The following is a 14,945-nucleotide window of genomic DNA, read 5'->3' as shown; positions in this document are numbered from 1 at the left end:
ATTCAATTAATCAAAAACCACCAGTTCTCAAGATTTTGCCGCTAATTTTTATAACTGCGAAACGATGATGGAAAGAAATGTGCCTGAAGTTACGAAGGTTCGTTCGAACGAAAACACGTAAGCCACTTATTAAACCAAATGAGTTTTCGTCGTTGAAGTTTTGCACGAGTGAAATGATAAATTTATATATAAATTCGTACGTTAGTTTTTGAGAAAACTTGTGTATATACTAACAACGACTATGTGATCACGTTGTATAAAACCATGTTGAGGGAAAAAGTCATCATTTTGCGACTTTAGTATTGTCTAAAATTCGGTAAACCGTAAAAAAATTTAAACAATCTCTGTATAAAAATAACAAATCGTCGTTCAGAATTGATTCCAATAGCCAATAAGAAACAATTGGAACTGTAAATAATTATTCCACCTGCCGCTGCAAACTTTGTTAAATTCAACAGATTATTCTTTCTCTGTGCAATTGTTTATTTAAACGCGTGCGTTACAAGACATTTGCGTACATTACGCAGCATCCTCATAACTATGCGGGAAAAGGACGACTACTCTCTCACACGTAGAGACCGGAGAGCCCGGAAAGCCAGAGAATCATTCAGCCGAGTGGTTTTCTGGTTTTTAAACGTTGAACGACTGCAGCAGCATCAGAAATACGAGATAAAATCTTATATTTACATTCCCCAGCGATCTTTGGCCATATTTTTTACAGATAGACACGATTTGTTTATGCCGCGATCGAGAGATCGCGAATTATTCTCCCGACATCCCCTAAAATCGAGGATCCGAACCTCGATCTTCGTACTTTCCTTTTTCGCAGACGCTCCGTGAATTCGGCATACGGAATACGCCGAGTTTTCGCGGGGAAAAAGCGAGGGAATAAATAAGCAAAAATTTATTCCGTATCGCGAATACTAAGCACCGCGTTTTCGCAGATTTAAGTCTTGCATGCATGGCCAAGGAAATTAAGAGGCACAACTTTTGATCGCCTGCACAAATCCTGCGAGACAGATCGTTACCTTTAATCCTGATGACCAATTTTTAATTTAAAGAATTGGGAGAAGGATTCAGTTACAAAGGTACACTCGCAACATGATTCGAGTACAATAAATCATGTAATTGGTTTCGGAAAACTGGTGACATTTTTTCAACAATAAACCTAATCAGCGAGTATCGTGCAATTTTTGTTGAGGAAATCCCTATTAGAGATTTAACCGTTTTCAGCTCAGCAATCAGAGATAAACATGATTAAATCTACCGGAAAATGAAGGGATGAAAAAAATCCGCGCTTCTGCAATTCTATAATTCCGCGGCGTAATTCGCACGATATATTGTTTTCTCCGTTTTTCCAATCAGCTTACAGAGCCAGAGGTAGAAATATTTCGATATATGTTGCGCCTGAATCAACGAAGGTATTATAGCTCTATATGTGCATATTAAATGTATACCTATACTCATAGTACGTGTACAAAATATAATTCACAAAGAATATTTATAAGTATAACAGATACACATAATTCTCGGAATAAAATACAAACCACGAATTCACCTTAATAAACATAAAAAGCAATAAGGAAAAAAATGTACAAATAATGAAAGAAAAATCATCCAAAAAAACGGTATCTTCAGCAATTAATTTGAAGAAACAACGAGGTTGAAAAATCGATCAAGACTCGCGCGATTCTCAATTTACGTTCATGAAAATCAGCTATAACGATTCAGCTGAATGGATAACTTCCGGCTGATTATTGTCCACGACAGAAATTCCAGAGATGGTTAATCTTTGGCCGTATGCATAGAAGATTGAGAATGATGGAAAAAAAAATTAGACAATTTTTCCGACGCGAAAGCAAAAAAAGGCAAATGTCAGGCAGAATCGTACGCTGTGATGCGTCGATTAGCATTGGAAATCTCGTTACGGACGACCAGCAGGCCGTAGTGACTAGTCGAACAACGCCTTTTTTTTTGGGGGGGGAGTTTTCCCAATTCCGACGGAATTGTCATTGATTTTCGGTAAAGAATTAATTACAGTCATTTAACATGCATGTTAGTTATATCTATGACTGAACATCGAAAAACGTAAGTCAAAATCGGTCATTTTATAAGCCACATATTCTTTTCTTTCAAATCCTTCTTCTTCTTGCCATATTTGAAGTTTTCTATAATATATAATATATATATATATAGTATTGTATATACTTCATAAAAATTTGGTTAAGGGGGAATTTGTCGTTTTACAAATTGACTGAAAAAAAATATGATCTGAAATTCCTTCCAGCAAAATGTAGATTCTGGTAGTACGCGTTCGGAAAAAAAAATTTCATCGCGGAAGATTGGAATTTCTTTTAGAATCTGAATTTTTTATCCCATCTTTTATAGTCATTTAAAAAATGAAAAACACGATATGATAAAAAATTTCACCGGATTCCCCTCTTAATGAGAGTCCGTACTACGAAAGTTTCCATGGTGTATAAAATCATTTTTTACTTTCTATATATTCTCAAGTTTCTTTTAGGGCCTTCCACATGTATCATTATTATTATCATCATAATTAATTTTTTTTTTTTTGCAACAAACCCAGCAGGTTTAACTGGGTCCAGAGAAATAATGCCCATGTTGATAGAACTCTGTTTAAACCCGACGACACAGTTTCATATTTTTCTAATTTGTTATGCGAACTTCAATTTCCATTTCTATTATTATCAACTTACTGCTTCCTTCAACGCACACCTTTACTCATTACGGAAGCAATTCGAATCAACATAGATTTAGTAGTTATAAAAAAGTTCTGAAAACTGGTAGAGAAACGAAACAAATAAAAAAAAACAAAAAGAAAAAATTGAAAAACCTCTACGAATAAATCATTTACGGAATAAGTTTAACGAACTTTTTCCGTGCAGGTATGGTTAATTTAAAATTCAGAACACGGCGTGGGATAATCGTGGAAGGACACAGTATTTCATCGCTGGTAGTACGTATCAGCTGCCGCTGCTGCTGCTTTTACCGATGCTGGATGTAATTTCAGGCAGCAATTGCAGCAGCTGCAGCGCCTCTGAAACGGGGATAGTCGATATGGTCATTGACACTCGTTTTCCTTCTTCACTGAACTTCGCGCTCGCGCTGCACAAGCGATTCTTGGATGTAATTGCCGTACGGACCCGACGTACGCTGTCACATGCGTATAGGGCATTCCGTCAGCTAACTCGGCCGGAACGTAACGTTATTGTCCCAAAACTCTTGAAATTTTTTTTCTCGAAATACGATTCGTTTGTAAATTCTACTGTTTAGCTAAAAAATCTAAGTTTGTTTAAATATTTATTTATTTACTTTGTACTTTTCTCGTGCTTAATTTTAGGTACCTAACGACTGTACGATTTATCCAACGATTTCCAAAGTTAAGAATAATATTTTATTCGATTATTCCATGCAAAGTTTCGTTCGTGTGTAATAAATTTAATACGCACTACCTGCAATAAGCCCATAAAATTTTGCAACGTGCATAATTCATTAATGGTATTTAATGAACAGTATTTGTGGTAATAATTTGACAAAATAAAAAGAAGCCAAAAAAAAAAAAAGCAAGAAACAATCGTAATACATAAAACAGAACAAGACTGTGAAGTTGAATGAAACTAGCATGGAATATCCCATATTTAACTATACATACATATGCTTAAGTTATGAGATATTTCAACTGAACAACTTTTATTTCCCTTGTGATCTGCGAATGCTTCTATTGCTCGTGTACTAAAAATCCAATTACACGCGGAAATTAAAAAAAAAAAATCATGATAGTAGAATATACCATGTACGCGACTACATAATCTTATCTAGAAATGCGAAGGGACATGTTCGTTTTTAACAAAAAAAAAAAAATTAAAATAAGAAGGCTGCATTAATCAAAATTCAAACCGTCTTTCCGTGCAGTCCGTTGTATATAATCTGCCGGTATAATTACGAAATTATACGCCGTTGGCAAGGACAGCCACTTCGTTACGTCTGTGTGCGAATATTCTTGCACACAACTCGTAAACTTTAACTATAAACATAACATATATAATATATATATATATATAATATATGTATACATATACATATATACACGTGCATCGGGCCGCGTTAATTATTCCTTCCCAGGAGAAAATAACTAAAAAAAAAAACAAAAAATAAAATAAAATAAAAAACAATCCAAAAGCACGAACGGTCGAAAGAATTTGACTCACACTCGAGCGTCTACCTACACCTACCTAAACCTACACTCATCTATCGATGTAAATTATGCAATTTACAAAAGATGGGACATGTCGCCTGCCCGGAGATTTTGCAAGGGTATTTTCAACATCCACAATAATAGTACCTGAGTAAATCACCGAAATTGCGTGAAAGAAAAATGTTTTTGCTCTATGGAATTCTATTCGACCATTTTTTTTTGCATGGATTATACAGGGATCTACTGATAAAAGGAATGAAAAATCAATGTCGGGTGTTTTGAACACCAAGATAAACTGTCCTCGAATCTAGAATTACTGTGTTACACGATTACGCAATGACCGCATCTCTTTTGTACACACGATTATAAAATAACGTAACGAAATTCATAACGTATCTTCGATTTAGCGCACATCCGGTTCGCGTAATGGCATTGGTCCTACACGGAAATACTTGTTAGTCGTCACCTTTCGATGGTCAATGGCTCTGACACAAACGGACGAAATTAACATAACAAGCCGATTTTATCGACTGTTTCCGACGTTATCCGAGACAAGATAGGATTTTAGACCATCTTAAGTCCGGATATCGATTTACGATAATCGCTGCGAAAAATAATTATCTATATTTCTCAATGTGTATAAGATGTAAATTGAATCATTAATCGCAGGATATCCGAGATGTTAACAAGTATTATTTTCGTTTTATTTAAACACGAAAGGATTTCGTACAATACATCGCATGGTTCGACAAATTTACAACTGATTTTTGCGAAAAATGGTCAAACTTTTTATCCAGAATAAATTATACGATAACTTTCCCTGATTTGACCTTCGAGCGGGAAGTTTTGAAACGTCTTAAAGTTAGCTGATGAAATGTGATTTTTCGTAAAGGAGAATAGCGAAAGAGAGTCTTTCGAAGCTGAGAATCGGTCGAGAATAAAATTATTCAAGTAATGCGTTGATGAAAGGCGATGGATGGAAGAAGCCGAGAGACGTATTATTTACAGAGTATAATATTCAACGTACTCGCTGAGAGAACGAGAATATTACACATGCGCGATTTCGCGGGAATTCGCGATACGTATCAAAGAGGCGTCAGGATGCCGGGTACATAAAAGAAGTCGTTTTCAACTTTTTACACATCTTCTATTTTCAAAGCGATATCGCAGGAAGTTTACGCACAGTGATACACGGTGTGTATACGTATACATATAAACGAGCGGAAGTTCGCTTGACGCGATGAATTTAAAATGCGTGCTGCTGCTGCAGCGATATAATTATAACTTGAATAAAAACTAGCGAACAAGTGGATAACTGTTACAAAAAGATGGCACAGGCAGGAAATAGATTTTAACGCCGATTCGCAAAATAAATACTTGTATTTTTGATCAAAAAGATAACAAAAAAAAAAAAAAAAAGAACCTCCCATCCTTGCAGAGTGACGCGGAGGTGCAAAATAACGGAAGTTGATTCTCTATAAGCTTAAATTGCACGAGTCATCAAATTTGTGGAAATAATAACAATTTCTCGGTATATGACCTGTAACATCTCAAGCTTTTCCGAGTTTTTTATGCGTACATCTTCTTATATTAAATTTCTCTACACGAAAGCACAGAGAGAAGAAGTTCGCATCGTGCGATATAGATAGAAATAAAATTTACAACAAGGAAAGTTTGGTAATTTTGAATGCGCGGCATTATTGTGTAATAACAAGATTCTTTCAAAGTGGATTATACAAAGCGGCTCTCTGTGTGGTGCGGTGCCAGCCTATTTACGTTTCGCGTTGTATGCCCAACACTATAATAACGAGGCATAGAGCATTGTACCTGCAGACATCCGTGCTGCAAATAAGAAAAGACGATGATGAAAGAGATGAAGGGATATGACGGAACCAGCTCTTGCGGAATATCCGCGAAACACAGAAGAGAGATAAGCGTTGCGCGACTTTTTCTGATGCCGCAAGCTAGGGCGTTGAATCATTCTCGGAATTCACATCTCATCGTCATCGGATCGTCGTTTCTTCACAACTTTTTATCACATGCAACGAATCATGCCCGGCACCGACGCAGAAATTACGAGCAAGATTGAAACATCGAACAAGTATAACGCTGTATCGACTTACACGACCTTTCACCAAGCGTAAAGGTAAAAAGGCGTATTTTTTCCCCTTTTGTAGTTACGCGAAAAATATAAGGATGCAGTCAAGAACGTTGAAATTGAAAAATGGATCCATAAACGACGAAAGGTTGTAAGTACCGATGGTTATGCCCTTTTATCGCGAACTTTATGAAAAATAATCAGGTATATTTATGGTGTAAGATCGCATGTGCCCACATACGACCTTGTACCGTTACGTTTGATGTTACTTTTTGAGAAGATAAACAATTTTCAACATTTTTCCTAAAATCGCCGAATGCTTACGTTTCAAAGGTTATTAAAACGTTTGCGACAAAGAAATTGGCGGATACGACCCTTTACTCTTACGTTCCATATCATTTTTTGAAGAAATATAAAAAAATTTCGATTCTTGCCGAAATTGATAAATCTTGATGGTTCGAAGGTTTCGTAACGTAAACGTAAGACCTTTTATCTTCATTTGTTTTTTCGACTAATTTTAGTATAGATACGCGTTCTGAGTGCTTTCCTAGCGAATGCCGCGAAAAAAAAAAAATTATACGCCCACTTACCACCAATTTCGCCTTCTCGGCGCATACGTCTTTATACCATTAGACACACGATGCATAAACGACTATTTGGCAACTTCGGAGATGAGGATAAAATTACTAAAGTTACTGTAACTATGCGAGTTCATGAAAAATGTTTACTTCCCACCTTCGGGAACATCTAAAATTTCGTGAACCATGACAAATAATATATACTCATATTTTTCAAAAACAATTCGTTGAAAATCATTCTAAAATTGCGCGATAACGATTTTTTCCTGATGTTTCGTTACGTTACGTTATACTGATTTCCGACTCCGAGTATAACCTTCGGAGAGAGGACCTTCCTTTATTGCAAGGCTTGCTGAACTTTGATTACAAATTTCGTTTTCCCCTAAAAGTCCACGGTTACATTTAAGTACACTGCAGTGTCCAAATTTGGCAACGATTGTCTTACCGAAAACTTTTCTCACAATTATTTGATGTTACAAGTTAACCAACTTGACGGCGTGGGTGCCTAAAAAGTATTTGTATGAAGGCCAGTAGGTTGCTGAGAAGCAGCCCACGCATAACGTTCAATTCAAAGAGAAGAGATAACACGGCCCATACATGCATACGTACGAGGATCGTGGTTTTTCTTATCCATTCGTTTTCTCGTTCCCGTCGTTCCTCTCTCTCTCTCTCTTTCTCTCTCTCTTTCTCTCTCACTCTCTCTCACTCTCTCTCTCTCTCTCTCTCTCTCTCACGACGAGCCTACACACAACATTCCAAAGAGGGCGGACACTCACCTCAGCCTTCTTACAGCGTTGCATCTTCCGCTCTCATCCCCGGGATCGAGTGGGTACGATACTCTCTACTCGGTCCGTTCCATTCAAATTGTTATGGGTGCGCGTCCCTCCGACAACCTGCAACGTGGAATGCGGAGGATTTGAGCGTAAGGAGAGCCGATTTCAAAGTCGGTGTCACATTGATGTTACGGAAAATCCGAGAGAAGAAATCACCGTTGTCCTAGTGTTTGATGATTTGGCGAGAATTTAATCGGTAATATACGCATTTTTAGGTATAGCTATTTTATTATTGAGATTTACCGATTTGGATATGCAATCCTAGAATCGCGAAACAACGATTTTTCACACAGTCACGCATCGCGTTACGAAATTCATGATCATTCAAAAAGTGCAGTAAAAAATTCGGATGAAATTTTCTCTATACAAACTCCGGCGTCCAGAATGCGATTTAAAAATTTATACATCAATTAGGTGGTGTACATTTCAGTTGAAGAAAAATAATTTATTACCTCAACGATATGATAACGAAAATTGAAGACTCGATTTAGTTGAATTTTAGTGTAAAGAAATATCTCTTCATTAAACTTGGGAAAACTCGATCGCGTTATAAGGTTTAATTTTTTTTTTCAATAGTCATATCGTATAGTTTGTACAATATCAGTAAATCAAGATTTATTTCGATTATATTTGAATCTATTCACTAGAAATCGTCTAAAATTGTAATAAACAATCAAGTTGGCTTTTTCAATTAAAATTCACAGATTTAAAATTGTTTCTCAGCTACCCTAAAAAGATGATTCTCTTCTGACTAACTTCACGATCTTATTTCATTCAGTATATTCTTTCTTCCCGAAAAATTCCCAATTCTTTTAAAACTCGAGAGTAGATTTTCTTCCCGCGTGACGTTTCGAAGCCTCGATTATCGGACTGAGTATAAACCTCTTTACTATGTTTATTTTTAACAAGTACGCGGGGGAATGCGGGCGAACGAGAGGCGAGAAGGATAACGCCCACGTACTCGCCATGTGTGTTGCTGATCGGAGAACGAGAAAGAGAATAAGAATGAGAAAGCGAATGAGAATGAGAATGAGTCAGTCAACGTCAGTCGACGAGCCTCGCCGTCGCCGGGAGTTTATAAGCTTTGTCGCTTTGCGTTGCCGGACTTTTTCAACCTCTCCGACAACTCGAACCCAACGAAACCCTATCATCGAACATATTTAAATATACCCAAAGACACGCGGTACAATATTATCCATCATGCGATAAAGTAGTACAGCCTTTTGTTTTGTACAGCAATCGAACTCTTACTGCTTCAAATTTTGGACGAATCGACTCTACAGGTTGAAGAAAAAAAACCTCGCATTCGTTTTTTATCTCCTTCTCTCGTCGGATCATTGATGAAAGCTCAATTTTTACGTCGATTCGAAAAAGAAACCAAGTGTTGCAGTAGGTACAGGTACGTGTAAGGGGAACAAAAACCGGATTTCGAGGCAGTAATTGTATGTCATTAGAAACCGGAAGTCAAGAATAACAACGAAAAACGTACACCAGCCAGTGACATGTAGTAGGTATGTTCTAACTCACCATAAATAGATAGAAGCGAAGCGGCGTCTTACCAACGAAGATAGCCAAGCGAGAGGAGTTTGGTCAACACGACACGCCCGGCACACTGTTCGAATCACTCTCAATATAAACAAACATTGAACCACATCATCACCGTAATCGAAACACAAACATCATCATCACACGTTGAATATAAATAACCATATACATCGGCGTATCCAGGACGATTATCGTCGAGTTTCTTCTGGTATGATACGTAAGACGAACTATGAAACACTGAACAAAACCACTAGACGTTCAACGGCTTTAACACACCGCGTATAGATTTACGGGAACAAAGAGGATAACGAGAAAGGATGTGGAAAGAAAAGAAATAAGGGGGGATAGGTGAAAACAATCGAATACGCGTACTCCTTCCGCTTTATAACGAGAATAAATGAGATAACCTAGACGGTGGTTGTTGCAGAGCGAGGAAAAACCGACGCGCCGCTCCTCGTAAGCCGAAGACGCCGAAACGGCGTTTGAGACCGGAAAACTGAGATAAACTACTCGGCGCGTTCAACCTTGCACGGGATAAATTATCCTCGAAAAACACCTGCAGCTATCGGTGTAGCATGGCTGCTGCTGCCGCGGCGATACTGGATGCGAGAATAGGCAACAGGTTCGTCGGAGGGGGGAGAGAGAGAAGAGAAGAGAAGAGAAGCGGCGGTGGTCAGCGGCTCGGCAGGTAGATCGCCCGCCATCATGCCTCCAGTTCCTGCCCCAGCATCCAGCAACAGGTTGGCGGGGAAAGAAGAGGCGAGGAGGGCGAGGGATCACGGAATGAACAGAGGACTCGCCTGTAAGCCGGGCTCCTAATCCATATCCGACAATATTACACTGCAGCGTGCGTCACAGGACGGTTGTCGAAGGGCTTCGTTTACGATCACGCCGCGCAGCTGTCGTTATTACACTATTTCTCAACTTATTTACTGATTCTTACGCCGAGTATGTAATGGCAGGCGTCGCCTCCTTCGATTTTTCGCTGGGAAACAAATGAACGCTTACCGACTCGTATCTTATTCAGCTACGTTCAGGCGTTCGATTCTCTACGTCACAGCGACGATTTTCAGTTGTTCGTAACGCTTTTGCATACCGATATCGGTTTGTTAACATTGCATCGTAATTTTTCCCCGCATGGAATATGAGTCATGAGGACTAATTTATTAAATCATCGCACGAACAACGATACTCGAATTAGCCATCGTGTCCGATTGATCTAGTAATATACTCGCTTCGAGGAGCACGACTTTGATGCGACATCCAGATTCCTAATGTATTTAGAAATTCTTACCAATTTGTACTTTGAACTTGTCGATTCCGTGTGGCAAGGAGACGTGGATGTTCTGTAATTTCATCACAGGCTATGAAGGAAGTTTTCCATTCACAGCTAATCCCTCATTGATCGTAAAGAGTTTTAGCACCTTCTTCAGCGTTTATCAGCACTGAAAACCAACGCAACAAGTGCCGCGCGACGTGAAGTTCGAAGCGGAACAGGATGCCGAAAATTCGCGAACATCTCGCAACTAGTGCCACCTGCACGTCAAAATGTAAAAGCGAAGTGAAAACAGACGGTGGCGTTATCTAGCGTCGAAGAATAAAACAGTTTTCGTTCAGTATCGTTATCCTGTTTGCTCTGCGGTTTCTTGACTAACTTCGTCTCGCTTGAGATATAAAAACGAGGGGGAAAAAGATATACCAGGCGACGTCTTGTGCCGTTCGTTGGGAGCTGTCAATTTTGACAAAGCACGGAACGAGATGTCTGACGTTTGTAGATAACAGTTTAAAATTGCAACAGTTGACTGATTTTCTCAAGCGTGAAGATGTGCGATTCGAGTAATAAAAAGCGATGACGCTTCTACTTCGCGGTAGATAAAAAAAAAAGAGAAGAAAATGCACGGTGCAACGAGGTTTTGTTTGTTCGCGAAAAAGATATTGCTACTGTTGCTGCTCGTCGTCGTGCGATAGAAACTGGCTTCATTCCCTTCTCTACGCTCACCGTTCTTCCAACAAGCTCGGAGGGATTGTTTGTGTCACTTTGTTTAACAGGCACGCCTAACCTTCGCGTGACTTACAAACTCGTTGACGAGGTTTCTTCTGTTACCCGGGAAATCGGAACGCGGCTGTGATCGAAAATGGCATGTGTACTACTCAATCAGGACAATGTTCGCATAAAAATACCGTCCTCGGAGACGATCGAGAACGTGACCTACTACGAGATTGAAGTTATGGTGTCGTCGATCAAATGGACTCTGAGGCACAGATACAACGATTTCGCCGAACTCCACGAGACCCTCGTGGCCGAGCACTGCGTCGAGAAGGATATTCTGCCCCCGAAAAAGTTGATCGGCAACAAGAGCGAAGGGTTTATAGAGAAGCGGAGAATCGCCCTCGAGACCTATCTCAACTCGGTCTACACCTACCTGAAAAAAGCTATGCCGAGGGAGCTCGCTTTGTTCCTTGAATTTCACGTTTACGACATATTTTTTCTACTGCAGAACATGGCGCTTCGATTCTTCAACGAAGGTGTTACCATCCTTGAAAATTCACAGTTTCACACCTTTGATCTAGTCCAGGTATTGTAATTTCTCTCTTGATTCTGCTACTCGCGAGCCAAAATATGGAGCAATCTTGAAATTATTAGAATTTGTGCACAATCAGCTTAATTATGAGAGCATTGTTATTCATTTAATGGAACTCACCTCCTTTCATTCTGATTCCGCATTTTTTATTGCAGCTCTACGCCATCAGCAAAAGACTGAAGCAGCCTCGTTCTCCCCTCGAAGTTGTCGATCGAAAGTTCGACTTTAGCCATGTCTTGGACTTCAATTCGCACTTAAGAAGCCTCGTGGTTGAAGGGAGCAGCGCTCCTTACGGTACAAGCAACATTGTGCCGTGTACTCTTCCAGTGGAATTTTCTACGTTTAGGAGCGTCGAGAATCTCACGATCGATGGGTATTCTGTGAACAGGATTTACAACATGGGAAATCTACGAGACACTGTGAAGGTTTTAAAAGTCCACAATACCTCGTTGAAGAACATCGTCGAACTTGCGATGTGCGAAGAGGTTCACAGGCACATTGCTAATGCGAACGATTCTCACCTTTGGTTAAAAGTCACGCAGTTGGATTTAAGCAGAAATAGAATCGAGACTATCGACGAAGCGATCAGACTTCTGCCCCACATCGAATCTCTGACTTTAAACAACAATGCGTTGTCCGAAATATCGAATGTTACCCTGCTCCCAAGATTGTCTGAGCTTCACTTAGCATCCAACAATTTTACGTCGTTACCTGACAATCTGCATACCAAGTTGGGGAACATTGTTTATATTGACCTGTCGCAGAACAAATTGAGCTCCTTGTCCGCCTTCGCAAAATTGTATTCATTAGAGGGATTGGACATTAGTTGCAACCACATCGAGGACATTGAGGAGATAAAATACGTCGGGTGTTTGCCCTGTTTGGAGAATTTGATGCTTACAGGGAATCCGGTTTCGACTATTGTTGATTACAGAGTCAAAGTATTACAGCCGTTTGGCAAAAGAGCAGCTGAAATTTGCTTGGATAATGAAAGACCAAACCAAAAGGAATTGGACACTGTTTCTATTTTACAAGCGCTCAGAATAGCGCGAGAAGGTAAACCTGTTGTCTTTAATGCCAATGACGAAGCTTTGTTCTCAGCGCAAGTTCCGAGCAGTTAGATTAAGCGTTACTTCGAAGTTAAGTGCACATGCAACACGCACTTGTTATAAAAGTGTCGAAAAAGAAGGAAAAAAGCTAAAGAAAAGAGAGAAATGCTTCGTCACTCTAAATTAGACAATATTCAGTGCAAAGAGACGACTTTCGTATGTTGTAGTTGGTAGATTGGTCAAAAGTTAGATTTTTAAGTATTTTTAATAACGATGAGCAATTAGCATTTTTACCAATTTCGACATGATCAAAGGCACTTTGTCCAGGTTTGTACCTTTTCATGACCCATTTTCTAATTCGTACCAACGTTAGGGTTGTATTCAACGACAGGAAACTTTCCCCAGAATCCTGCATTAGTATTCTGCATAACTGTCACGTTAGTCTAGTCGCAGCTGATTTTTAAACTACTCGTTACCAAAGGTTAGGAACCAAGTTTGCGAAGTGTATCAGACTTCTGATAAACATTGCAGAACTTATAAAATGATAGATAAAGTTCTTTGCGAGGCTCAGTTCACTTAGTATTCATCAGGGTATTTTCATTCTGTGTTTAGAGAGGATTTTCTTATCTCTCACTCACCGCATCCCATCTAAAGTAAATATTAATAATTGTTTATTACATTGAATATTGAACAAGATCAATTTTCGCATGTATGTACATAGTGACAGATGTGCATTGAAAAGTTTTGTTTCTTTACGTCAACTACTTACAACAAGCAGGTCATAACTTAGTAATGTAAAATCTGGTACAATAATCCATCAGTATGGGTACAATGTTATTTTTCTGACCTTGCAGTCAATTTTAATTAGATCGATAGTTTGCAATGAAGTTATTCTATTTTATTGATTTATTTAATTTTTTTTTCAATTCAATTCGGTGATATCTATTCAGTATGCTATACCAAAACTCAGTAGATAATAAGAATGAAACGGGAAAAGAAAACCATTGAAAATAAAGAATTAAATGGATATCGTTTTTACGACTACAAAGCTTCGGCTGTGTGACTGAATTATATTACTCACATACAATATCCATATATAGTCACGTATACGATATTTACACGCAGTCGGGTATAGTTAGCCAGGGTAGGTTTGTAGCAGGCATTCGAAACAATTCACGGTAAACCCCCATAACACTATTCTCCATTATTCTTTTCATACTCAATACTAAGACTAGAATTAATCTCCAATATGTATATTTACCACAAATTTGATATTAATAACGTCTGAAGTCGTTGTAATCACACAATGGAAAAACAAGAACGGAGACTAAAGACGAATCGAATATAATATATTATTTTAAAATTGAAATTCTAAAGAGGAAGATAGTCGAAATGAGATATAGTGTAAGATGAATTACTGTACATGAATATTTTTATTAATATATGTGTACCTATATATATATTATATATATGTATAAATAATCTGAATCTATACATGCGTCACTATTATTCTGTACATAAAACGAATCACTATTTTGTCAATAAAGTGAAAATCTGTGATATAAAACGGCCTGACTTTTATCGTAGGGATCAACACGCGTATAGAATATTGGTATAACAACGATATCGCGCACGTTACACCGATATTTCATGATGCTATTGTGGCGTATATAAATGTAAGTACTATGACCGATGAAAATTAAATTCTGAATATGCCGTGACGATTTTATTCTTCGCCTTGAAAATAAGGACAGAAAACGAAAAAACATAATAAATTATCGATCACCGTCGTTTTATCTTAAACACCAATTGACAATCAGTAATTAATATCGTAATTGTACAGCGTTTAGCGTATTTTGTGGAAACAAATGGAAGAAGCATGCATATACATAGACATGTATTATACGCATATAACGATGTTCGGTAGAAGCACTAATCGGCGATACGACCGAAAACTCTAATCGGTAACATGACATTCCACAAATAACTTCTTTCTTCTCTTGCATATTTCGCCGAAGCAGAAACAGATAACGATTAATCG

At 38.4% G+C, this 14,945-nt stretch overlaps 1 protein-coding gene across 1 annotated transcript; it reads left to right on the top strand.

The window, feature by feature from the left end:
• The first annotated feature begins 10,674 nt into the window (after positions 1 to 10,674).
• LOC107227267 (nischarin) lies at positions 10,675 to 14,936 on the top strand. The gene is made up of 2 exons (XM_015668367.2): positions 10,675 to 11,849; positions 12,011 to 14,936. The coding sequence occupies exons 1-2, from the start codon at positions 11,409 to 11,411 to the stop codon at positions 12,974 to 12,976; spliced, it is 1,407 nt and encodes a 468-aa protein (XP_015523853.1). The 5' UTR covers positions 10,675 to 11,408; the 3' UTR covers positions 12,977 to 14,936.
• Positions 14,937 to 14,945: the final 9 nt, after the last annotated feature.

The sequence above is a fragment of the Neodiprion lecontei genome, chromosome 6 (assembly GCF_021901455.1).
Source record: "Neodiprion lecontei isolate iyNeoLeco1 chromosome 6, iyNeoLeco1.1, whole genome shotgun sequence".
Classification (NCBI taxonomy): domain Eukaryota; kingdom Metazoa; phylum Arthropoda; class Insecta; order Hymenoptera; family Diprionidae; genus Neodiprion; species Neodiprion lecontei.
The sequence above is the reverse complement of the archived record's forward strand: the minus strand, read 5'-3'. Positions and strand labels throughout refer to the sequence as shown.